Source organism: Diceros bicornis, chromosome 3 (assembly GCF_020826845.1).
Source record: "Diceros bicornis minor isolate mBicDic1 chromosome 3, mDicBic1.mat.cur, whole genome shotgun sequence".
NCBI classification, from domain to species: Eukaryota; Metazoa; Chordata; class Mammalia; order Perissodactyla; family Rhinocerotidae; genus Diceros; species Diceros bicornis.
The window spans coordinates 87,496,355-87,522,731 of record NC_080742.1 but is presented as its reverse complement, the minus strand read 5'-3'; the positions used below and the strand labels follow the sequence as shown (position 1 = coordinate 87,522,731).

General features: G+C 39.6%; 1 protein-coding gene across 1 annotated transcript in view; it reads right to left on the bottom strand.

The window, feature by feature from the left end:
* The window catches only part of TBXAS1 (thromboxane A synthase 1), a 153,309-nt gene that overhangs the window by 102,171 nt on the left and 24,761 nt on the right, over positions 1-26,377 (bottom strand). The window contains exons 2-3 of the mRNA XM_058531249.1: positions 15,068-15,161; positions 12,289-12,341 (exon numbers count right to left, since the gene is read on the bottom strand). Coding sequence (XP_058387232.1) covers positions 12,289-12,341; positions 15,068-15,161 — 147 coding nt within the window. The remainder of the gene's footprint in view (positions 1-12,288; positions 12,342-15,067; positions 15,162-26,377) is intronic.

Below are 26,377 nucleotides of genomic sequence, written 5' to 3'. Positions count from 1 at the left end.
CATAAATTGTAAAGGGTTTGGTAGAGAGTGAGATAAGAGAAGGAGCTCCAGGGGGGGACTACTGGGAATTTATTAAAACGAACTGAATTTATGGTGCAGTACAAGCATTTGTTGATAATGGGGCTAGTCTGGTAAAGAATGTGCTTGCTGGCTTATAGTCAACAGGAAGTTGGGCAAGATCACTGGGGCTGTGCATGCCAATCAGAATGTGTGGTTCACATTGACCACTTGGGTTCCAGAGCACAAGGAGAAGGGTAAATTTCTCCTGGAGATCACTCTCAGGGTTTGAAGGCAAGAAGTAATGGTCATTCAGTAATGGTCAAAGGGAGCAATAAACCATTGCTAAGTAATGTTCTCCAAGTTTAAAATGGTGCAGTCACTATGGAAAACAGTGTGTCAGCTCCTCAAAAAAATAAAAATAGAATTACCATATAATCCAGCAATTCCATCTCTGGATATATACCCAAAAGAATTGAAAATGAGGTCTTAAAGAGATATTTGTACACCTGTGTTCATAGCTGCATTATTCACAATACCCAAAAGGTGGAAGCAACCCAAGTGGCCATTGATGCATGCGTGGATAAACAAAATATGGTTATACATACAATAGAATATTATTCAGCCTTAAAAAGGAAGGAAATTCTGACACATGCTACAACATGGATGAACCCTGAGGACATTATGCCAAGTGAAATAAGTCAGTCACAAATACTGTATGATTCCACTTGTATGAGGTACCTAGAGCAGTCAAATTCACAGAGACAGAGAGTAAAATGGGGGTTGCTAGGGGAAGGGAGGAATGGGGAGTTATTGTTTAAGGGATATACAGTTTCAGTTTTTCAAGATGAAAAGAGTTCTGGAGATAAACGGTGGTAGTGGTTGCACAGCAATGTGAATGTACTTAATGCCAATGAACTGTACACTTAAAAATGGTTAGGATGTTTTGTGTATTTTACTACAATAAAAAAAAATATCCTCCAGCTAAATGTCCTTCATGCCATTCTCAACACCTGGATCTGACCGGGAAGCAGGGGACCCGTCAATCCCACAGCCATGAGTCATAGACTTCCCCCTGCCAGCCACGATGTAGAAGCATGAAGACCCACCCATTCCACCTACTCAGATGAAATCTTTATTCTGTCAGTGTCAGTTGTGGGTTCTCAGACTCTGAAGCCTGACGCTCATTAACAAGTAAGGATTTGGAGGAGGGTGGAACTCAGGATGCTAAGTGTCCATTCAGGGTTGGAGATAAAGCATCGTAGTAGACTCCCAGGCTAAGGAGGACAAAGAACTGAGGCTTTTTGCTCACGGAATGGTCTGGGGAACCTAAACTCTAGCAGAGATATCTAAGACTTTGGGGAAGCAGTCAAGAATCTTTAGGCTGGAGTCTTTTGGAAGGATCCAGTGGCCATGTCAATCATAAGGCACAGACTGTGGTCTAGCAGTGAGTCAGAGAAGAGAACTTGAAGAATTACAGACAACCTTTGAAGGAAAGTGGAAGATGCATTCAACGATTGCCTCTCTGGTAGTTAATATGCACGGGGCACTGTGTTAGCAATGGAGAAGATGAAGAGGGGATAATCTAGAGATGACCTGGATTTCCTTCACCTGGGGGTCCTGTTGGGAAAGGCAGTAGTCTCCATCAATACCTGGATGCCCACTTCTCCTGCAGCCTGAGTAGTATCAAGAGGTGCTGGTGGGTGTTGTAACACAAAAGACCACACTCACCACGTCCACCTGACATGTGGCAACAGGCCATCCACCAGCCATAGACCCCAGGAGAAAGGTTAGTAAGTTCCTCTTTAAGCAGAGGCAAAAATAGCATCATCTGCTAACAGTGCCTCCTTGGTGGTTAATGTGGGGAGCCTGGAAAACATGTCAGAGAGTCAGGCCTTTGTAAACAGGCCAATAAACTGAGATCCTTACCCAGAGTGGAAAACTTCATGTAATAGGTTACAAAACTTGCCGGTTGGGGGCAAGATGGGGGAGTTGTCAGGAGCATGGTCTTGAGATGCGAAGAATAATCAAGGAACTTATTTCGGTAGTTAACTATGATCTGCCCCAGGCATGTAGGCATCATAAAACCTGGCAGTGCCTTGCTGGGGAGTTCCTTCATGTGCACAGCTGCAGAAATGTTACACATAGGACTGACCAGGAATAATTGGAATGCATAGTAAACAACTTAAACTCTAAAAGATTTAGAGTCCTGAGGAAGAAAAGACAGTATGTTCCATTTTAGAGATAAACTTGGATTATTCAAAATGTAGTAGAATTTCAGATGTGTGTGTGGTGAAAGTTTACACTGTGTATCTAGAGTTAACTTGGTTTATACATTTAGGTGCCTTTGCCTTTTGCCCTGTGTGAGTAACCAGATTTAAAACTGTCTTTTTAATCATTCAAAGATTCTGAGAACTTGTTTGGAAAAAGTTTCTCTGCTCACAAAAGAGTGATCAAAGAGGAATTTTAAGCACTATGTGAAGTGGGAATTAGTTGCTTCTTTGAATTGAGTAATTTTTTTTTTTAATTATGAAATTAAAGATGGTTTGTCATTCTTCTTTTTGGATAGAATAGGAATGCTATTTGCGTTCTCAATTAATTAGGGTTAAGAGTCATAAGAATTGGGTAAATGTGTGCAATTTTTGAGACTATCAGTGCAAAAGAGTTCTTGAAGTAGATATATGTGTAATGCCGTGAGTTATCTGGACCTATTTCCAGATGGGAGAATGCCTTGGCAAATGCCACAGTGATTCATGACTGTGTTACATAACTCTATTTTGCATTTTCGGTTGAACAACTTGGATTTGTTGCAGGTACAATTCAATTAAATATGGAATTTATTATTTGACAATATTAGCTAGAAATAGAGCTTTTAGGCAACTTTAATTTCTGATGTTCTATTGTTCAGGAACACATCTGTGCAGGGCTGTCATTTGGGGGATAAAGAAGTTATTGATGCCATATTTGATTGTCACTAATGGAGAATGAGCTCCCTTCCACCCTGAACCTGACATAATGTGGATTTGGGAAACACACATCAAGGAATGCAAAACTGAAAGTCAGTGGCTGACTTCCCAGCCTCTGCAGCCCTCTGCTCTTCCAGCCAGGTGCTCATGCCCCACCCGCAGTCTCAGCCTGTCCCCAGAAGTGGAACAGCCCCCAGCATCCTCAGCCTCGATCTGTTCCAGCCAGGATGGACCTTTTGTCCCCAGGTGATAACGGGGATAGGGTCTGGTTTCTGAGTCCTGGCCCTCGCATCAGGGTCTCAGTCTTAGAGCTGAGTGTCTGGATGTGTGATTTTTCCCTGGGCCCCTCCCCCTGAGACCCTGCTTGTGCTTCTGCCAGACTCACTTCTCAGGGCCTGGAACACCCTCTAGTTGGGCCCTAATGTCCACTGACAGGCTTTCTTAATTCCTGCTTTACTGGACACCTGACTGTTGTCCACCCGACACCTTCTCTGTGGGCAGCTTTCTCCTGGATTGTCCAAGATGGCCAGTGTTGACTAGAATGGGCAGTTGCCAGTTTCTTACCCTTTAAACGCTGCGCTTTGCTCATCAGCTGAAACCTCCTCTCTCAGCACCCACAGCCTGCTCAGTTTTCCACACTTAGCCTACCCAGCGAATGGGGCTACTTCCAGTTTCTAGGCCATTCCCTCCTCTGCCCCATCCCCTGGAAGTAAGCAATCTGTTGGCCGTACCTAGCTGAGATAGGATAGCGTCATGAATTACTTAGATATATACACTCAGAGCAAAAATCTCACAGAGAGATGTTTTAATTGTCAACCAATATATTTTGGTAAGCTTTTTAGCTTGGAAGATTCTTTATGAAGGCTGGGAAGTAATTTTAATAATTCTTGAACTTGTGATTTTAAAGAAGAAGGAAGGTGCTATGGGGCAGCAAAGCTAGCCCTGGATCTGCGGGCAGGTGCAGGAGCCCCATCTCGGGAGGAATAATGTTTCAGCTTAGATTCTACTTCAGCTGCCAACAGTGGGTTTTATTCATTTTGTCAGAGGTTTCTCAATATCTTAAACCACAGTGGGGCAAAAACCAGGGCTTATAACATTGTTCTAATGTAGACTGTTGGGATTGAGTCATCAGTTTGTAGTCATCTCATTTAGAACTGGAAAGGACTTCAGATATCATCTGGCTCTTTGCTTTTCAAATTGCTCATCTTGACTCACTAGTGGTTATGAAACCAATTTAGTGGGTTGTGACCAACTTGTGTTTGTTTTGTTTTTTCACAAAATAAAATTAGAATAGAATAGAATAGATCCAAGTGGATCTTATATAGTAAATAAGATATTATTTTGTAAAACTTTTATTTCAGGGGTGTGTGTGTGTGTGTGCTGGATATTAATGTAAAGTATATTAATACTGAGGCTCATAATTAAAGTGTCAAAGTCACTGATCTAGTCCAAATCCCCTCATTTTACATCTGAGTAAACTCAGGCTCTGAGAGGGGAAGGGATTGGCCTAAATCTGTTAAGCTAACAAATGGCAGAAAGAAAGTCAGAGCTGGAATCTGAACCCAAGTTTTCTATTTTAAGTTGGCATGCTCTGTTTGATGTTTTTCTACCCAAACAAGAGGAATTAGTATAGGCTCTTGATCTTTAGAAGTATAGGTCACAATGATGTGGACAGCAGTAGTCATGAAAATATGCAGCAGCCATCACCTATAGGTTGTCATAGAATGAGGATGGGGGAAGTGGTGTGAAATAACAGGTAAAAGAAGAGGTCAGAAGTCCAGAAAAATGGGTAAACTTCAGAAGGGTGTTTTCATGAAGACTAGGAAGAAAGCTGGTCTTAAACCATAAGGAAGAGTGGAAGCTTTGTAGTAATTCACCATTTGGTGTAACAAGAGACCATCATAAGGACAGGCGGGGTGAAGAGTCTATTAAAGCTTAATTCTAGAAAAGTGGGACTTGAATAGAATTCTTCTGTCCCTTTTTAGTCTAAGTTGCCTATTTATCTGAGGACAATTGTTTCTTTGATAATTCTACCATTTGGATTGGTAATAATTGTCATGTATCTTCCTGTGGACAACTTTATTCCTATTCTTTTTTTTTTTTGATGAGAAAGATTCACCCTGAGCTAACATCCATGCCAATCTGCCTCTACTTTTTAGTATGTGGGCTGCCACCACAGCATGGCTGCTAACAGAGTGGTGTAGGTCCACGCCCAGGAAATGAACAGGAGCCGCTGAAGTGGAGCATGCTGAACTTAACCACTAGGCCACGGGGGCTGACCCACTTCTTTCCTATTCTTAAAGGCTGCTTAAAAAATCAGCCCATTATGTCAGGGTATTCACTTTTATAAAATAATGCGCCCCCTAAAATATGATAACAGTTTAATAAACACTCATTTAAAAATGTGCCCTTGGGCCGGCCCCGTGGCTTGGCGGTTAAGTGAACGCGCTCCGCTGCTGGCGGCCCGGGTTCGGATCCTGGGCGCACACCGACGCACCGCTTCTCCAGCCATGCTGAGGCCGCGTCCCACATGCAGCGGCTAGAAGGATGTGCAGCTATGACATACAACTATCTACTGGGGCTTTGGGGGAAAAAAATAAATAAATAAAATTATATAAAAAAAAAAAATGCCCTTCCAGGTCAGGTGTTAGTGATTGATCTATTTTGACCACTGAGAATATAGATATTTAACTCATTGAATGAGTCTCAATAATTATGGCATACAGACTATTAGGTCTCATATTAATTTTGGTTCCAGGCTCACATTACTTGAAACTGGTGATTCTAAGCTTTGCTTTTAATGCTTTCGTGAAAGACTCAACTTCTACCAAGCTAGAGGACCCAAATATTGCCCTCAGTCTAGCCTCATGGCCAGGAATATAAGGATAATTTAGAATTTCTGTACTTAATTCCATAGTTTCAAGGATACTATGTTTTCTCAGTGATCATAGTATGTTTTCATTTTTGTCAATTTCTCTAAAACTGAGTCACATTTTTAGGTCAAACACTTAGTAAGTGAGTGTCATTCTGAGGCGTGCACTCCATATCAGCAGCAGAAACTTAATATTAGACTTCTGTGCATCAGTGTCTGCGAGGCTGTTCTGCAGCTGTGGCTTCATTTCCACCTACGAGTTCTGCCGTTCTTCAATATCTATGATTCTACTGAGCTCAGTCCAGTTTAAAAACAAGAACAGTCTCCCCATATCAGCTGCCCAATGTGAGTCTGAATACTTATGTTTTCTTGAACAAATCCGCAATAGTTTCCACCCCACCCCATTCTCTGTCACATTTGCAAGTCCGGTGTATTCAGATGTCTTGTGTCTTCTAAGGCAAAGAACAATCACGTGACACAGGGTGCAACAGGCTGAGTCCTTCAGAGCCCCTTGATTCCCAGAGTTCTTGATTTATGGAAGTAGGCCAGCAAATCTCCCACGCGTTGATGACATAGCCATCTGACTGCATTAATGTAAACCATCTCTGTGCTACTCTTCAGCCTCATCTAAGTAGTACATAAGCATCATGTAAGTGAAGGGCACTTACGTGAGAAGTTTTCACACCTTAGTCACTTCCGGAGCACACACTGTCCTAATGGATGGCGCAGTGGAATCTGAGCTTAAAACAAACTGTTGAAACAATCTTATTGTTTTCATTGCTGATGCCACATGCTTTTCCATATGCATCCCAAAGTTCTCAGCTTCCTCACTGCCTGGTGACAAGGTGCTATTAGTTCATGCATGCTAGCTAATTAAATAAAAAATGCTCCTGAAAGCCTCCCAGTTGGAGGCATATGAGACACCTCTACCTCCTGTGGGCGTGAACTTTGCGTCTGAGGGCCAGGTCCTTTATACTGAAGGCATATTTGTTTGGTAAATTGATTTTTTTCAGTGCAGGGACCCAAGGTTCCCTGGGAAATAGATTGCTTTAGATTCTGATACTTGCAAAGATGTTCTTAGAACAGTCTACTGCTGCTAGGTACAAGAAGGGTCTACACACGTGATATCTAAACGAGGAGATGCCGTGCGGCACTGGCGTGTGATTAGGCAGAAGAATGGAGCAGAGAAGTCAGAAATACGTATAGGAACTAATAAATGATAAAAATGACATTTCAAATCAGTCGGAAAAGGATGAATTTCCAGATGGAACATCACCATCTGGAAAAAATAAGAGCAGATCCCTACTTCCATCCCTACCCTCAAATAGATTCCTGATGTATCAAATATCTAAATTTTTTAAATAAAATAAAAACACTAAAAAAATAGAAGTTTTTAAAAAAAAATCCTTAGTAGAGAAAGCCTTTCTGAGTAAGATACGAAATGTAGACACTGTTAAAATTGACTAAATTCAGCAACCCCAAAACAAATGTTTTCTGATTGGAAAAAATACACAATAAACAAAGTCAAAGACAAATGATAAAAAGGAGAAAATACTTGCAACATAAATTAAATATAAAGGGCTATTTTCTTGAATATATAAAGAGGTTCTACAAATAAATTGGGAAAAGATCAATAACAATAGAAAAGTGGCAAAGGATTCTTCAGAAAACAAAATATAATAGATTTTAAACATAGGAAAAGATGCTCAAACTTGCTCATAATTAGAGAAATGCAAATTAAAACTGCAGTCAAATGGTAAAGATTTAAAATTGTGAACACATATTTTAAATGGCAATCATGTGAGGAAACTAGGTGCTCTCATATGCTTATAATGGGAGTGTAAGTTGATATAACGCCTAGAAAGAGCAATTTAGTAATATCAAAATTAAAATGTAGGTAGTCTTTGACCTAATAATTCCATTTCTAGGAATTTATCCTACAGATATACTTACACAAGAAAGCAATGATATATATACAAGAATACTCACTGCATTATTGTTTATAAAAGCAAAAGGTATTCACTGATTAAGAACTTGTTTTTAAAATCAGAATACATCCCAATTGTATGGTGATGGATGGTAACTAGACTTTTAGTGGGGATCACTTTGTAGTATATACAGATGTCAAATTATAATGTTGTACACCTAAAAGTTATATAACGTTATATACCAATTTTACCTCAATTAAAAAAAAATAGGATACATCCATACTATGGAATCCCTAAAAATTAGAATAGCAGTTAACAAGAATGAATGTATTAAAATGGGACAATTTTCCAAATGTCATTAATGAAGAAAGCAAGGTAAAAAACAGCGTTGATCATATATTATCCATTTGAGTGTTAAGAAATTGATAACAGAGGTTGCTCTGAGGAGGAGTGGCTAAGGGTCCATGGTGGGAGTCTGTATACTTGTCTTTTTTCTGTATACTTGTTTGTATTTTATGAATTATGTACAACGTGCATGTTTACCTACTTACAATTTAACATCCTAATGAGAGTCATGAGATTATTCACCAAGTCTGGCTTGATGAAGGGATTCAGGAATCCGGGCCACTAATCAAATGGAGGGGCATGGGTGATGGACTCCAGGAAGCATGCAAGTCAAATTCAACAAGAGGGAGCTAAGTTTATACTAGAAATCAAGACTTCACTGATGTAGGGGCAAGAAGAACTGGGGATAAGGCTAAATAAAAAATAACTGCAGAGCTATTACTTAAAAGACAGATGAGATAGGGGGAAAAGGCTTTGGATAGGAGGCTTTAGGAGTTGCAGATGAACTGAACTTAGGATGCTGTGTAAGTATTTATAAGTAAGTAGTAGTAATAGCATAATAAAGGCTTGTCCTCCACTGGATTACAAAGTCAATTACAAGTTGGAGGAGACATAATCTGTATCCTGTTTATATTCAATCACAAATGTATGATGATTATGTTGATACTGTTCTTTTAGGGTTTGGGAAGGAATATGAATCCAACTTGGGGCTCATTCTCAGACTGAAGGAGATAACTAATAATTGTTAATTGACTGAAGGTTATCTAAAGCAATAAAGCCTTGCCTTCTTCATATTATGTTGTCAAGGGTACTACTGTGCAATTCAAAAGAATTCTAATTAAGTATTGTGAATAAAAACTGTATAGGTATGCATGCCAGTCCACCTGCTTTACATTCAAGTTCAAAGAAGGCAGAGACAACGTTTGTATTTTATTTGCTCAGAGCCTGGCAAAGCAGGCTACATAATTAGACATGTAGTGAAGACATTTTGTTCATGCTGGTGGTGGTGGTGGTGATGGTGATGGGATGGTGGTGGTGGTGGTGGTAGAGATGGTGGTAGTGAATATGGTGGTGATGGTGATGGGATGGTGGTGGTGGTGGTGGTAGTGATGGTGGTAGTGAATGTGGTGTGGAGGTGATGGGATGGTGGTGGTGGTAGTAGTGGTGGCGGTGATGGTAGTGATGGGATGGTGGTGGTGGTGGTGGTGGTTACCACTGATGTTGTCAATCCCTCTGGCAGAAAGCTTCTCCAGCGATATCATCCCCATAGCAGTGAGTGGAAGAGAAAATGGGTAGAAGGAACTGATTTCCAGTTTTGGGACCCAAACTCTGTCTGAGTTGCCACAATGACAACCAGATAATAAGCGTAAATAATCATCATATTTGGTTTTCAGGTCCAGAGCAGAGAGGGGATCCTCTGGCATCAGCAGTGTGGGGTTTCACTTGTCAAATGGTGAATCATCTATTATTTCAGTTTTTAAGAAGCCCAATCTAGGATTGATAATATTTTCTAAAGATAGAAGTAGTCTAAAAATTAACGTAATTTAAACCAAATCTTTTCCTAAAGGAAGAATCTTTCATTGAACATAGTCCATCCTTCATATTCCCAATCAGCGAAATCATTTTGCTAAAATTTAAGCAGTAACAAAATAATTTTTAGGGCTAAAAAGGACCTTAAATATTCTAGTTCAACCCTTTCATTTTAAAAGGTGAGCATACTGAGTCTCATCAGGATTACAGAGCTCAAACAGGACTGTACCCCACCACCTTATTGCCTCTAAATCCAGGAGTGGACGTGTTTAAAATGAAGTCAGCATTTTATGCCTCATCTTTATTCTAAAGCAGAGAAAGTTGATAGCTTTGTATAAAGAAATTATGCCATCACCTTTCTTTTTTTTTTCCTTTCACCAGAGGTGGGAACAAAGAGTGGAGATGATATTGCAATTTCTATCTCCAAAACCTCATTTGAAATCATTCTCTTTGATTTAAGTTTTCTTGAAATGAAAAGGATAAATTGTGTTAACTTATAGTTGGGGGAAAAAGTTGATTGGACATCCTGTTGTCAAGGAAACCAATTGTCTCTCTCTCTCTCTCATTCTCTCTCTCTCTCTCACACACACACACCACACCAACCACCAGTTAATATAGTGCCCTTTAAACCCTTCATCTGACATTTAAAAATTATTTAAAATACCCAAGGGCTGTACTCTGAAAATCTGTACAAGAAGTACTCAAGGGAAATGATTCCTAGAATTCAAACTCAGGGTGGCCTTTTTCCAATTCTTGGGAAGCTACCGTCATTCCAAGTCAGTGCTATGTCTCAGAAATGTGTGGGACAATCTCCAAGGTCAGTGTCAAGTCAACTGCAGAATGAGACTATTGGAAAGAGAGAGCTGGAATGAGAACTTTTAAAAAGCAATAGAACAGCACAAGATAAGAGAAAGATAAACAGTTCAATCCCTTGAGTCTTTATTGAGTACCTATCATGCTTAAAGCAAGAAGCTATGCACTAGAAAAAATAAAGTAAGTAAAGACCAAGCTAAAAGTGATCTTAGAGAGTGGGGTCGAGTTGCTTGTTATTGAAAGGTATACACCATCTCACTGCCCTTCCATCAGAGGAATACACCTCCCTGCTCCATCGTTGTCTGGCTTGGCCAGGTGACTTGCTTTGGCCTCACTGTGGGCAGAGTGTGCTTCCTGCCCTGACTTTGAGTTTGGCCATATAACTTTGGTTTGGCCAATAGGATGTTAGCAGACGTGATACAATATAAACTTGAAATGTTCTTGTGCTCTCTTGAACCTTTGCCTTCACCATGAGAAGAACCTGCCCTGGCTTGCCTGCTGTTCCAAGGAGGATGAGAGCTATGTGGAGCTGAGCTGCCCCAGTTGAGAGTGGCCTAGGTGAGCCACCTCCCCAGCTGACCTGCAGATCCACCAGGAAGCCCAGCTGAGCTTCCCAGCCAAGGGTGGCTTAGATCAGTCAATTCCAGCCAACCCTTAGACACATGATAAATAACAATTTGTTGTTTAAGTCACTGCATTTTAGAGTAGTTTGTGATGCAGTAATAATAAACTAATACAGAGAGCATCTAGTATAACATCCTAATTTATTACTTTTGCAGGGTCACATAGCAAACTAAAAAGTGGTTAGAACTTGGCCAAAACTGTGGGTCTCCTGAGTAGGACCATTTCCACAGAGTAGAAGTCAATCCCTTTCAAAAATCATCACTGGGAGAACAAGCATCACGTATCCTGTGATAGAAGGGCTCACAAACCACTAGACCCCATTAGGATGTACATGAGGAATACGATAGAGCTTTACTGCACCCACGAAAGTTATCACAGACCTGGAGGTCTGGAAAAGAGCTACTGAAAATCGCCCAGTGGCTGAGGAGAAGCCATGTGAGAACAGACTAAAATGATTAGGACTCCAGTGTGGAAAGACACATGCTGAGAATCAGTATGGTTCAGCTCTGTTAAATCTTGAGTAGGGGAAATGGTCTGAACATGGGTTTGTTCACCAGATTCTGGAATTTTATTTTAAAAAAGCATACTCTGAAACACAGAAAGGAAAAATTCAGAAAAAATAAAGGGAAGGGCTGTATTACTTTACATGGCTGAGAACTTGAGTGACCATATGTCCCAGTATATCCATGACAATCTTAGTTTCCTCTGTTGTCCTGGGTAATTATTAATAGCACCCCTTTTCACTTTCAAAAGTGTACTGGATTGGATGGTAAATGATATGGTCCTACGTATGACACCATATTTTACCTATAGAGTTGAACAAAACAGTTCCAAGTAAGGTTTAGATAAGTTCATGGGGAAAGACCTGCCATGAGTTATCAAAGCAAATTAGACTGAGGCTGGAGGGCCATGATGTCCCATTGCAGCACGCCCTGTGGCGCAGTGGTAGGAGATGGTCAAGGCACCCAGGGCCTGACCCAGCTGGTCAGGGTCTTAAAGGCTGGGAAGTGGCACTCTTTCAGCCTAGCACGGTGCTCCCTTGGGCAACCCTGGGGTCTTCTCTAGGAGCCTTATCTGTACTGCTGGGCACTTTCTATGTGTGTCCTCAAAAGATATAAACACATGCAACGTTCCCATTCTTGTCATTACTTCCATATCAATTCAACATGCAAAGATCAAAATATATGGTAGAAGAATGGAGTTTCCCTCTTACCCACACAGAGGTCCATATAGCTTTCTGAGCTCCAACTGGCTTTCCCAGAAACCCTGCAGAAAACACAGTGCTATAGTAAGAATAAGATTAAACAAAATTTCATGTATTCAGACTTATTCAGAAAAAAGTCTGGAACAGTGAGAACACAATTACATAAACAATAAAAAAAGAAGTGAAGTATATTGCTTTCAAGTACTTTGGAGTATTAGAATAAACTAATAGCTTTAAAAAAATATATCGCCAAGGGAAAGTTTCAGTCAGCTCTGCTTTAATGGACAGAAGAGATCATCTGTACTTAAACTATTTGTGTATAACTGCTGCTAAAATATTTGAAAACTGTTTGCCTTCTCAACTATGTTAACATTCTCCTCTGCAATTTGGTTTGTGTTATTATTATTTTTGGCAAAGCCTCTTTTCACAGACACTATATGTGTAAACGTCTGCTGAGTCTATCTAAATTATCACAAATTCTGAATTATCATGACCCAAGTTAAAAATTAACTAAAATCAACATATTCAAAACATAAGAACCTTAGAGTAACTTTATAAAGGACAAAACATTAGACACATTCTGTAGTGGGAAAGGAGTATACCTGAAGATGTACGTGAGGGTGGAGGGTCAGAAAATGCTAGACCCATTATATTGTAGGGATGGAGTGTATGCAGATACACATAGGGGTTGGAAAATGCTAGATCCATTGTGTTGTGGGGATGATGTATATATGAAAATATACATATTTTCATATATATGCATATGGGTTGGGATGGGGCGGGGGAGTGGAAAATGCTAGCTTTGTGTTGTGGTAATGGAGTATATGGGCAGATATATAAGAGGTGGGTGAGAGTAGAGTGTTGGGGGATAGAAGAGGTGGATGTCCTTAATGGAAATACATCCCATTCTCATTAAATCTGCTTTCACAGTCTAAGCTTGCCATATATCAAGGAAAGCTTATATGCATATAAAAATATTCACTGAAATTACTATGTTCTAGAAAGAACTTGGCAGAGTTTGTACATATAAGGATGATGAGCTGAAAAGGAGCATATGTGGAAATTATCCAGAGGCAGGAGCACTGTGTTCTCCTCACATCGACAGTTATACTGTTTTCCTCAAAGTGTTAATACTAAATTAATTACTCAACTGAATGCAACTGATCATTTCCCCCAGAAATATGTGAAATTTATTTATTTTAATTTCCTATCTGGTTTTTTGTTCTATTCTCACACTTATAGATTTCTTCACACTTGCTTCAAGGATCTCACAGGAAGCCTTGATAAGATAGCTGTTTGTGGGGTTAAAGTTGTGAATTGGCCACCTCTGGGATAGAGATAAGAGAAGAAGTGTTTAAAAAATGCTAGGAAGAGAGAAACAACAACAACAATAAAGAGTGAAAACGGCTGTTGATCAGAGAGAGGAATAGAAAAAGAAACTGAGAAGGGGGAGGAAAAAGGACAGAAATAGCTAACGTTATTTTCTATCTGGTGCCACAGGCCAGCCCTTCCGGGGGAAGGGGTAGGAGAAATCCTAGAGATCTTAAAGGCTATTATCAGGACTGGCCCAAATTTAGTCCTTCCTGCCTTTGTTTGGCTTAGTGGTTCTTCACATGCAAGATCTGTTGGCTCCTGATGTTGGGTCTGGTGGCAGCACCCCCCCCCCCCGTGAGTTAGCAGAATAAACCATCTGGCTTCTGAGAAAACCCAACACGAGAAAAAAATAACCTTAGAAGATAGAGCCCTGGGCCTAGATCTGCAAATGGCTACTGGACATCTGACTCGAGTGTCACTCCAGCAAATCAAAGTCGTCTCCCTGAGCCAGCTGCCCTCTGGACCTTTTATTTCTGTCAACACATGGCCATTCTCCCTGTTACCCTGGCTCAAGACTTAGAGGCATTTTTGACTCATTTTGCCTTGAATTCTCTTCACCTAATTAATCACAAGAGGTATGAATTTTGCCCCCAATAGCCTTCTCTTTTCAGTCTCATCACCACCCGGGGCCAAGCCTGCACCACTTCACACCTAGACTTCAACAACAGTTAGATTCTCTCCCTTGCGGAGTAATCTTCCACTTCAGTGTCCCTCTTCTACTCACAAGTGATAGTACACGAATTGTTCTTCCCCTGGCTTTCTAGACTGTCGGTAATCTAGCCCAGCTCTCCCACTAACAGCTGCATTGCCCAGTGCTCTCCAGTCTCTGGCTTCAGTCAGTCCAGGCTGCTCGTCAATCTGTGCCATGGTTTTCATGTAGGTGCAGTCACACACATGTTGCTCCCCAACTGGTTTGTTTTTCTTTGTCTCTGTGTCTATTGCTCCTGTAGGACCCTGTTCTCCAGGAAGTCCTCTGGGATGATTCTGGCCCTGACAGATCTCCCTGTCCTCTAAACGATGACCACAATTACCGTCTATACCACCCAATCAGCACTAGGGTATATCCCATTTGGTGTTGTACACCATTATTTGATGTGTGCCCTTGAGGGCATAAGTAACTTCTTCTTTGCATTCCAGGGCCTGGCGCATTTAGCCACTCAGTAAATAGATTTTTGGGTGAATAGATGAATGAATGGACGACAGGACTCAATACAAATTGATGAGTGAGTGATAAGAGATGGATTATTGATATCACACAAGAATTCATTCAAGTAGAGGAAGGCTTATCACATAGCACCTTCACATAGAGATCACCCCAGGTGTGAGTAACCTAGACGGGACCAGTGCTTCATGGGTGAAGGTGCACTAGGCTCAGCATATTTTATGCTGGAAGATCATGGAAGACAGCCCTTACCTGGCGGAAAAACATCAAGTTTCCAATAAAAGGAGAAGGCTTAGGATGTCTGATACCCAACTTCTCCAGTCTTGAAAATGCTGACATGGAATACCTGAGGGGAAAAGCAAATTTTAAAAACTGAGAAACTTAAGTTTGCGTTCATGCTTATAGCCCTATTTCGGAATCAGAATTATTGAGTTCTCCGGAAGTAAGGGTAGAAGGAAGAGTTTCCAGTTGACAACGTCTGAGGACTGAAGAGGTACAGTCATAGAGGTGAGTGAGTGGAATAGAGCTCGGTCAATTCCTCCTGATTGAGTGACAGGCTAGAGATCAAGGAATCCTAAAATCTCACTGTTGGAAGATGCTTTAGAGATGATGTAGTTTAAATGCCCCTTCCCCACCTAAAATTTCCGTCAATAAATTGTTTATAAAATGTGCTTTTCTCCAGTTCACTTCCTTTGCCCGTAAATCTGCCATGAACAGTTGTCTCTGAAGGCAAGGCAAAAAAAAGTGACAATGGCAAAAATAAGTTCCTTGTGCAAATCTGTGTATTTTCTAGGTCAAAACTGACCCCTCACATAATTTGTTCCTCATCACATTCCATGGCCTAATAGGGAAAAATAAAAAATTGGAACAGAGGGGACACATCATGGAGAAAAGACCTCGTCACCTACCACTTACAACCTCTTTAAGTCTTTGTTTTCATGGCCTGAAACCATATGGGAAGCATATTTTCTCAATGAAAAATCAGGAAACGTCCCCCGACAGATTTCTGTGCCACTTTCCAGGAGAAAGCGGCGGTCTGAGAAGTGCAATGTGGCTGTCAAAACATTGGAATTACTAGGATATTTCAACAGTTTATGGGAACAGAGGGATAACACAGTTAAAGTCAGAACTGGCTTAGAAAAACCTGGACATATGGCTATAATCCCTAATCAGCCAGCCAATTAGGTCAAAAGTTCAGTTCAAAAAAATTAATGAGTCAAACTGGGTGTTTAGCATCCTGCAGAGATCAGCCAAATCTCAATTTAGGAGCAAGGAAAAAAATAAAGAAAATCACTACAGATGGGCTTCATAGGACTACTGGAACTTAAAACCAAAAAACACTGCTGTAAGAATCACTCACTTATCATTAGAAAGAGGGAATGTGAGCTAGAATTTTTGACCTTCCCCTTTCCTGCCTGCAGTCCAATAAAGAGCACTTAAAATAAGAACATTTCACCAAATACTCAAATATTCAGGGCAAGGACAACCCAGGTTAACTGTTGATTTGTGTTATTCTGAGCAATGGGTCTACTTTTAAAGTGGCCAGAGGGAGAAGCAAACCAGAGCAGAAAGGGAAGTCGGATTCTCCTCCCAGCTGTCCCTACCAAGGTTTCCACCATACGGCTACAATATTACGTTGGACTGAATCCCCAGGACACCAAATTTAAGTTCATATTCAAGTGTAATTACAAACCACACTCAAGAGCCACGTGCAAATTACATGGATTAGTCATGCGTTCCTCTTCATTAGTGTGTGTACCAAAGGTTGACAGTACAGTGTGTAAAAGTTATTCTTTCAAGTAGACTATGATATTTTAAATAACTCCCCCCACCCCTAAAAGGAAAGACTAAAGGAGACTTACCAGTCCACTTAACACTTCCCTCAACATCCTCGAATCTGGTTTCTAGGTTCATTTCTTCATCACTTTTTGTGAATTATTTTCTAAATGTACTCTCTAATGGCTAGAAAGAAATATGTCGATCTTGGGCCACGTAATTACATCTTAATTTTGTAATTAGATGTCTTGATTGTCTAATTAAAGGACAAGAAGTCTGTGGCTAATTACACATGCTGATTATTATGCAAGTCCATGCCCTAATTATGTAACTCCACTTATGAAAATACTGCTTGTGTGTCTCTGCACAAAATTCAGACATTTTCAAACATATGGCATCAGCAGAGAATGTTCTGGACACAACCAAAAACTTCACTTTGCAGCCTGGACTCAAGTATAGAACTTGAGCGTCTTCAGCTAGGAATTGGCCATATGTTGCCATCAGTAACCAGAGTCCTTGCCCCCAAATCAGCAGGGAGAGATCACTGCCACCAGACTTCTGGAAAGAATTGCTAAGTAGGTTCCATTTGTCTCACTCCCAATTCCTTTTCTGCACTCTTGTTTCCTATTCTCTGGTCCCAGGGTCCCTTCTGTCTGTCTCAACAGGCTCTTAACCCAGAATCCATGGACCCCAGGAGTTAGGGGTTGAATTGTGTCACCCCCCCAAAAATAAGTTTAAGTCCTAACCGCCCAGTACCTCAGAATATGACCTTATTTGGAGATAAGGTGGTTGCCAATGTAATTAGTTAAGATGAGGTCATACTGAAGTAGAGCAGACCCCTAATCCATTATGACTGGTGTCCTTGTGAGAGGATGGCCCCATGAAAACGCAGAGACACAGGGAGAATGTGCCATGTGTGCCATGTGATAACAAAGACAGAGATTGGAGTTATGCAGCTGCAAGCCAGGGAACGCCAAAAATCGTCAGCAAACCATTAGAAGCTAGCAAGAGGCAGGTTTCAGAGGGAGCACGGCCCTATAAAAACCTTGGTTTCAGACTTCTAGCTTCCAGAACTGTGAGACAACAAATTCTAGTGTTTCAAGCTCAGTTGTGGTACTTTGTTATGGCCGCCCTAGGAAACTGATACACCAGGAATACCCATGACTGAGTTTTAGAGAGTCAATGAAAAAAAGATTTTAAAGAATTTCCTGCTGTTACTTTAAAAATTGTCATCATGAAAGAAATTTCCTTTTTATGTCAAATTGGGCCCTTAAATCCTATGCCATGAAAAAAGTACAGGTAGTCTGGGATGCTACTGTGTAAAGCAGGTAATATGCAGCTGTCATGTGGCCACCATGTTGTGATATTTAGAATAGCTTCTCTTTGATGGGAATTAATGCAGATGTATCCCACAATTACGATTATGGACATCTATCACTGTTTACATTAAGGATACTTCAGTTGGAAAATGACAACAGAAAGTGTATGTAGAAGCTTCAGATAGCATCCTTTGGTGTTATTTGCACAACTAAAGCAGTAGTTTATTGCTACAGGACACAAATCCTGCAGTGCCAGTGGTGCACCCTATACTGTCCATTCTCAAAATAAATTGAACCATTCAAAATAAGATTCGATTTTTAATGCGTCAAAATTCCCCAATATTTTGTTTTCCCCAAGACGAAGCCCTTTCCTGATGCATTCAACAAGAGTGGTCAGCTCATTGTTTAGCCAAAGAAGCCACTTGCAATAAATTGGGGGATATTTTGATGAATTGTGTCTTAAGGAAATGGGTAAGCTGGTTGAGGTTTGGAGCAAAAGAAGAAAACAGTCAAATGATGCCCTCTAAAATTTCCCTCCTTGCATATCTTAAGCAGCCATAGAGGAATTGGCTTCTCTCTAGTGTGCTTCTGGGAAGAGTCAGCTCCTCGGTTCATTTATTACATCCTCATTGTCACTATCAAAGAATTTCTACTTGGTGAGCTGCTTTTCAGAGGCTGTTGATGTTTTTGAAATGGTTCAAGATTCCTTTGACAAATAGCACTTCTCCTGGGATAAGAATCCTGATGCTCCAGGAACAGGTGACACCTGGGGGTGCCAAGTAACCTACCTGTCCTGCTCTTTGGAGAAGAAAAGCCCATTGTCATGGTTACTCTATGCTTGTGACATGCACAGCCATCAAAGGCTTTGCCAGCATTTCCATAAAAAGTTGTGGCCACGTCAGAAACTGTATTAGAAACAATGTCTTAAATTGTTGCCTTTTCAAAAGGTTTTAAGACATGGGAGCAGAACACGAGGTTTGCTAGCTTCCCAGCAGACAAATCTTGAAATGCTTGACAGAAATTTGGGCAAAAAAGCTAGAACTATCAGAGAGAAAGCCTACTCTCATTTTATTGTAATTCTTTTTAGTTTTTTTCCTCTGTGTATTTTTTATGTTTGTGATCATATTCTCTACAATTTTTTTCTATTTCTCTATATTTCTACTTTTTTCATTTATCATAAGGAAAAAAATCTCTGTGTTATCAATCCTTTGTGAATATTATTATTATTATTATTATTATTATTATTTTTGTGAGGAAGATAAGCCCTGAGCTAACATCTGCCAATCCTCCTCTTTTTGCTGAGGAAGACTGGCCCTGGGCTAACATCCATGCCCATCTTCCTCCACTTTATATGGGACGCTGCCACAGCATGGCTTGACAAGCAGTGCGTCGGTGCGCTCCCGGGATCCGAACTGGCGACCCTGGGCTGCCACAGCAGAGCGCGCACACTTAACCACTTGTGCCACTGGGCCAGCCCCTGTGAATATTATTTTTATGGCTGTATAATATTCCTCTTGTGGGCATATCATAATTTACCAAACTATTCTTATTGTTAAGTATTTAGGAGGTTTTCATTTTTTTAATCTAAGTTATGCTGCTACAGTGAACATCTCTGTGCATCAAGCTTTGCCAACACTTCATGCATGAAACTTTTCCAGACCTGAAATCCATGAGTCACTGGTTTTAAATGTTGGTGCACGGTGCCAAATTTCTTTCCAGAAAGTTGGTCCCAGTTAGTCTCACTGTCAGTGTATCCATTTCACCAAATACTCTCATAAAATTTTTCGTAATTTTGTAGACTCGTCAATGTATCTTGATGTCTGCATTTCTTTCATTACTAGAGAGGGAACAGTTTTTTGCCATCTCTTTTCCTCTAATTTCAAAAGCATTTCCCAACTTTGAAATTATTCTTTCTTTCCCCCCCCCATTCCCATCACAGCTTATGTAGGTGGCAGGCAGAATTGTGCTACACCAATTGGTTAAAGAATTAGTTGGAAAACGAGCAGTGATTGATAGGTGACCGCAAGCTGACTCCAAGCACACAGTTGGGCAGGGAGAGGAAGATAAGCAGATGAATTCTGAGCAGCTTACATTTAGAAAATAACTCACTCAGCCTTGTTACTTGACTTTCAGTTCTATTTCCTTCTCCCTCCTTGCCCCATTCTTCCCCCACAACAACAACAAAAGAAACTGTAAGAATAAAAATTGCTTCAATTGTGCCTCAAGGCAGGAGTTCCTTGGAAACGCAGAGTTTCTAGGTGAGGTCATCTCAGTTCCCTTTTAGTACCTCATCTCTGCTTTAGCATCCTCATCCTCATGGTCAGTCCCCTCTACTGTGACCCATTCCCTCAAGTCCTTGCTCTCAGCTTGCCCTCAAGGCTGGAAATCATCTGGTATACATTCACTCATGTGTCAGTTAGTAGTAGTTAGGTTATCTCCTAAGATATAACCCGCAAACCAGAATATTCATTTACTAATTTATAAGAGTAAGTGTCCTTTTCCAGGAACAAGAATATGATGTCCCTACTCAGAGCACATCCTTTCCAGGTACTCAAGAAGCCAAATCCATCATCAGAGGATGATTGTTGAGCCAGGTTCTACAATGAGAGGTAGCTCGTCAGAACAGATATGTCACCAGGAGCCTGGTAAAATAATCCTGCCTCACAGCCGAGCACACACCTATAAAGGTTTAGCAAGGAGACAGTGTGCTTGCTGCCTTGCCCCTCTTTCCCTGCTGATTTGTGGTGCTGCCTCTCTCATACACCTTAGTAATATAGGTGCTTGGGTCTATTCTGATCCAATTGTCTGGCTTATGCCAGTGCCTCACTATTTTAACTCTATAATACTTTTTGATATCTTACTTTCTCTTATTAATTTTAGAATTAGTCTAGTTTGATGAAAAATACTATTGGACATTTTATTGGAATTGCATTAAATTTATAAATTAATTTAGAGAGTACCAACATTGTTATAACATTGAGTCTTCTCATCTATAAATGTGTTACATCTGTCCATTGATTCTGTTTTTATAATTTTATGCACAGAAGAGTATCTTTTTGCTATTTGCATATGTTGTATATTGGTATTGCTCATGTGTAGGAACACCATTTTTTTTTTATGCCAATCTTGTGATCAATGATCCTTCAAAACTTTCTTATTAGTTCTACTGGTTTACATGTGGAATCTCTTTGATTTCTTATGCTGACAATTATATTTTATGCAAGTAATATCAGTTTGTTCTCTTTCTAATCCTTTTGACTCACTTTTTCATTTTCTTTTCTTATTACATTGGCTGGGACCTCCAATGTTTAAAAGAAGCAGTAAGAGAGAGCATTCTATTTTTATTCCTGACTCTATGGGAATGCATCTAATGTTTCAAAATTCAGTGTGACATTTTGCTGTAGATTTTTGATAGGTATCCTTTATTGGGTTAAGAACATTTCTTTCTATCCTACTTTGCCTGGAAAAGTTTTTCTTGATTAGTCTTGCTATAGGCTTGTCTATTTCATTAATCTCTTCAAAGTACCAATTTTTGCTTTTGTTTTTTTTTGTTTGTTTATTGCGGTAACATTGGTTTATAACATTGTAAAAATTTCAGGTGTACATCATTATACTTCTATTTCTGCATGGATTACATTATGTTCTCATGTTCACCACCTAAATACGAATTACAATCCATCATCGCACACATGTGCCTAATTATCCCTTTCACCCTCCTCCCTCTCCCCTTCCCCTCTGGTAACTGCCAATCCAATCTCTGTCTCTATGTGTTTGTTTGTTGTTATTATCTACTACTTAATGAAGGAAATCATACGGTATTTGACCTTCTCCCTCTGACTTATTTCACTTTGCATAATACCCTCAGTGTCCATCCATGTTGTCACAAATGACTGGATTTCATCGTTTCTTATGGCTGAGTAGTATTCCATTGTGTATAAATACCACATCTTTATCCATTCTTCCCTTGATGGGCACTTAGGTTGCTTCAACGTCTTGGCTATTGTGAATAACGCTGCAATGAACAGAGGGGTGCATGTATCTTTACACATTGGTGTTTTCACGTTCTTTGGATAAATACCCAGCAGTGGAATAGCTGGATTGTGTGGTAGTTCTATCCTTAATTTTTTGAGGAATCTCCCTACTGTTTTCCATAGTGGCTGCACCAGTTTGCACTCCCACCAGCAGTGTATGAGAGTTCCCTTTTCTCCACATCCTCTCCAACACTTGTTGTTTCCTGTCTTGTTAATTATAGCCATAGGTGATATCTCATTGTAGTTTTGATTTGCATTTCCCTGATAATTAATGATGCTGAACATCTTTTCATGTGCCTGTTGGCCATCTGTGTATCTTCTTGGGAGAAATGTCTGTTCAGGTCTTTTTCCCATTTTTTAATTGGGTTGTTAGTTTTTTTGTTGTTGAGATGCATGAGTTCTTTATATATTTTTGAGATTAACCCTTTATCAGAGGTATGGTTTGCAAATATCTTCTCCCAATTGTTAGGTTGTCTTTTCGTTTTATTGGTGGTTTCCTTTGCTGTGCAGAAGCTTTTTAGTTTGATGTAGTCCCATTTGTTTATTTTTTCTATTGTTTCTCTTGCCTGGTCAGACATGGTGCTTGAAAATATGTTGCTAAGACCGATGTCGAAGAGGGTACTGCCTATGTTTTCTTCTAGAAGTTTCATGGTTTCAGGTCTTACATTCAAGTCTTTAATCCATTTTGAGTTAATTTTTGTGTATGGTGTAAGGTAAGGGTCTATTTTCATTTTTTTGCACGTGGCTGTCCAGTTTTCCCAACACCATTTGTTGAAGAGACTTTCCTTTCTCCATTGTATGTTTTGGCTCCTTCATTGAAGATTAACTGTCCATAGATGTGTGGGTTTATTTCTGGGCTCTTGATTCTATTCCATTGATCTAATGTGTCTGTTTTTGTGCCAGTACCATGCTGTTTTGGTTACTATAGCTTTGTAGTATATTTTGACATCAGGGAGTGTGATACCTCCAGCTTTGTTCTTTTTTCTCAGAATTCCTTTAGCTATTTGGGGTCTTTTGTTGTTCCATATAAATTTTAGGATTCTTTGTTCTATTTCTGTAAAAAATGTTGTTGGAACTTTGATAGGGATTGCATTGAATCTATAGATTGCTTTAGGAAGTATGGACATCTTAACTATGTCAATTCTTCCAATCCAAGAGCACGGAACATCTTTCCATTTCTTTGTGTCTTCAATTTCTTTCAGCAATGTTTTATAGTTTTCGGTGTACAGATCTTTCACCTCTTTGGTTAAGTTTATTCCTAGGTATTTTATTCTTTTTGTTGCAATTGTAAATGGGATTGTATTTTTAATTTCTCTTTCTGCTACTTCGTAGTTAGTGTACAGAAATGCAACTGATTTTTTATGTTGATTTTGTATCCTGCAACTTTACCGTATTCGTTTATTACTTCTAAAAGTTTTTTGATGGATTCTTTAGGGTTTTCTATATATAAAATCATATCATCTGCAAATAGTGACAGTTTCACTTCTTCCTTTCCAATTTGGATCCCTTTTATTTCTTTTTCTTGCCTGATTGCTCTGGCTAGGACTTCCAATACTATGTTAAATAGGAGTGGTGTGAGTGGACATCCTTGTCTGGTTCCTGTTCTTAGAGGGATAGCTTTCAGTTTTTCACCATTGAGGATGATGTTAGCTGTAGGTTTGTCATATATGGCCTTTATTATGTTGAGGTACTTTCCTTCTATACCCATTTTATTCAGAGTTTTTATCATAAATGGATGCTGTATCTTGTCAAATGCTTTCTCTGCATTTATTGAGATGATCGTGTGATTTTTATTCTTCATTTTATTAATGTGGTGTATCACATTGATTGATTTGCGAATGTTGAACCATCCCTGCATCCCTGGAATAAATCCTACCTGATTGTGGTGTATAATCTTTTTAATATATTGTTGTATGCAATTTGCTAGTATTTTGTTGAGGATTTTTGCATCGATTTTCAGCAGTGATATTGGCCTGTAATTTTCTTTTTTGTGTTGTCCTTGTCTGGTTTTGGTATCACGGTAATGTCAGCTTTGTAGAATGAGTTAGGGAGCTTCCCCCACTCCTCAATTTTTTGGAAGAGTTTGAGAAGGATGGGTATTAAGTCTTCTTTGAATGTTTGGTAGAATTCACCAGGGAAGCCGTCGGGTCCTGGACTTTTATTTTTAGGGAGGTTTTTGATTACTGTTTCGAGCTCCTTACTGGTGATTGGTCTATTCAAATTCTCTATTTCTTCTTGATCCAGTTTTGAAAGGTTGTATGATTCTAGGAATTTATCCACTTCTTCCAGATTATCCAATTTGTTGGCATATAGCTTTTCATAGTATTCTCTTGTAATCTTTTGTGTTTCTGAGGTGTCCATTGTAATTTCTCCTCTTTCATTTCTGATTTTACTTATTTGAGCCTTCTCTCTTTTTTTCTTGGTGAGTCTAGCTAAAGGTTTGTCAATTTTGTTTATCTTTTCAAAGAACCAGCTCTTGGTTTTATTAATTTTTTCTATAGTTTTTTTAGTCTCTATTTCATTTATTTCTCCTCCGATTTTTGTTATTTTCCCTCTTTTACTGATTTTGGACTTTGTTCTTCTTTTTCCAGTTCCTTTAGGTGCATTGTTAGATTGTTTATTTGAGATTTTTCTTGTTTGTTGAGATAGGCCTGTATTGCTATAAGCTTCCCTCTTAGAACCACTTTTGCTGTATCCCATAAATTCTGGCATATCGTATTTTCATTTTCATTTGTCTCCAAGTATTTTTTGATTTCTCCTTTGATTTCTTCGTTGACCCAATCATTGCTCAGTAGCATTTTGTTTAATCTCCACATATTTGTGGCTTTTCTGATTTTCTCCCTATAGTTGATTTCTAGTTTCATACCGTTGTGGTCAGAAAAGATGCTTGGTATTATTTCAATCTTCTTAAACTTATGGAGACTTGTTTTGTGGCCTAATATGTGATCAGTCCTGGAGAATGTTCCATGTGCATTTGAAAAGAATGTGTATTCTTTGGTTTTTGGATGGAATGTTCTGTATACATCTACTAGGTCCATCTCTTCTAGTGTGTCATTTAAGGCCAATGTTTCCTTTTTGTTCTTCTGTTTGGATGATCTATCCATTGGTGTAAGTGGAGTGTTCAAGTGCCCTACTATTGGGGCCGGCCTGGTGGCACAAACTGTTAAGTGCATGCACTCCGCTATGGCGGCCCGGGGTGCACTGGTTTGGATCCCGTGTGCCGCACCGACGCACAGCTTGGCAAGCCATGCTGTGGCAGCGTCCCATATAAAGTGGAGGGAGATGGGCACAGATGTTAGCCCAGGGCCAGTCTTCCTCAGCCAAAAAAGGAGGAGGATTGGCAGATGTTAGCATAGGGCTGATCTCCTCAGCAAAAAAAAAAAGTCCCCTACTATTATTGTGTTACTATCTATTTCTCTTTTTATGTCTGTTAATAATTGCTTTATATATTTAGGTGCTCTTGCATTGGGTGCGTAGATATTTACAAGTGTTATGCCCTCTGGTTGGATTGTTCCCTTGATCATTATGTAGTGACCTGCTTTGTCTCTTTTTTACAGTTTTTGTTGTAAAGTCTATTTTGTCTGATATGAATATTGCTACCCCAGCTTTCTTTTCATTGCCATTAGCATGGAGTATTCTTTTTCCGTCCCTTTACTTTCAGTTTGTGAGTGTCTTTAGGTCTGAAGTGTGTCTCTTATATGCAGCATATATATGGATCTTGTTTTTTTATCCAGTCAGCCACCCTATGTCTTTTAATTGGAGCATTTATTCCATTAACATTTAAAGTAGCTATTGATAAGTATGTACTTACTGCCATTTTTTAACTTATTTTTCTTTGTGTTTTAGTAGTTCTTCTCTGTTCCTTTCTTCTTCTCTTGCTCTCTTCCCTTGTGGTTTGATGGCTTTCTTTAGTATTATGTTTGAGTTCCTTTCTCTTATTTTTTTGTGTATTTATTATAGGTTTCTGGTTTGTGATTACCATGGGGTTCATATATAGTAACCTACCTATATAGCAGTCTATATTAAGTTGATAGCCTCTTGAGTTTGACCTCTGTCTGAAAGCTCTACTCTTTAACTCCCCTCCTCCCACATTTTATGTTTTTGATATCATATCTAACCTCTTTTTTGTGCATTTGTGTTTATTACCCTCTTATGGAAATAGATAATTTTTCCTATTTGTGGTCTTCTCTTTTCCTCTTAAATAAGTCCCTTGAGCATTTCTTGCAGTATTGGTTTCTTGGTGACAAACTCCTTTAATTTTTGCTTGTCTGGGAAACCTTTTATCTCTCCTTCCATTTTGAATGATAACTTTGCTGGGTACAGTATTCTTGGCTGTAGGTTTATTCCTTTTAGCACGTTAAATATATCATGCCACTCTCTTCTAGCCTGTAAGGTTTCTGCTGAGAAGTCAGCTGACAGCCATATGGAGTTTCCTT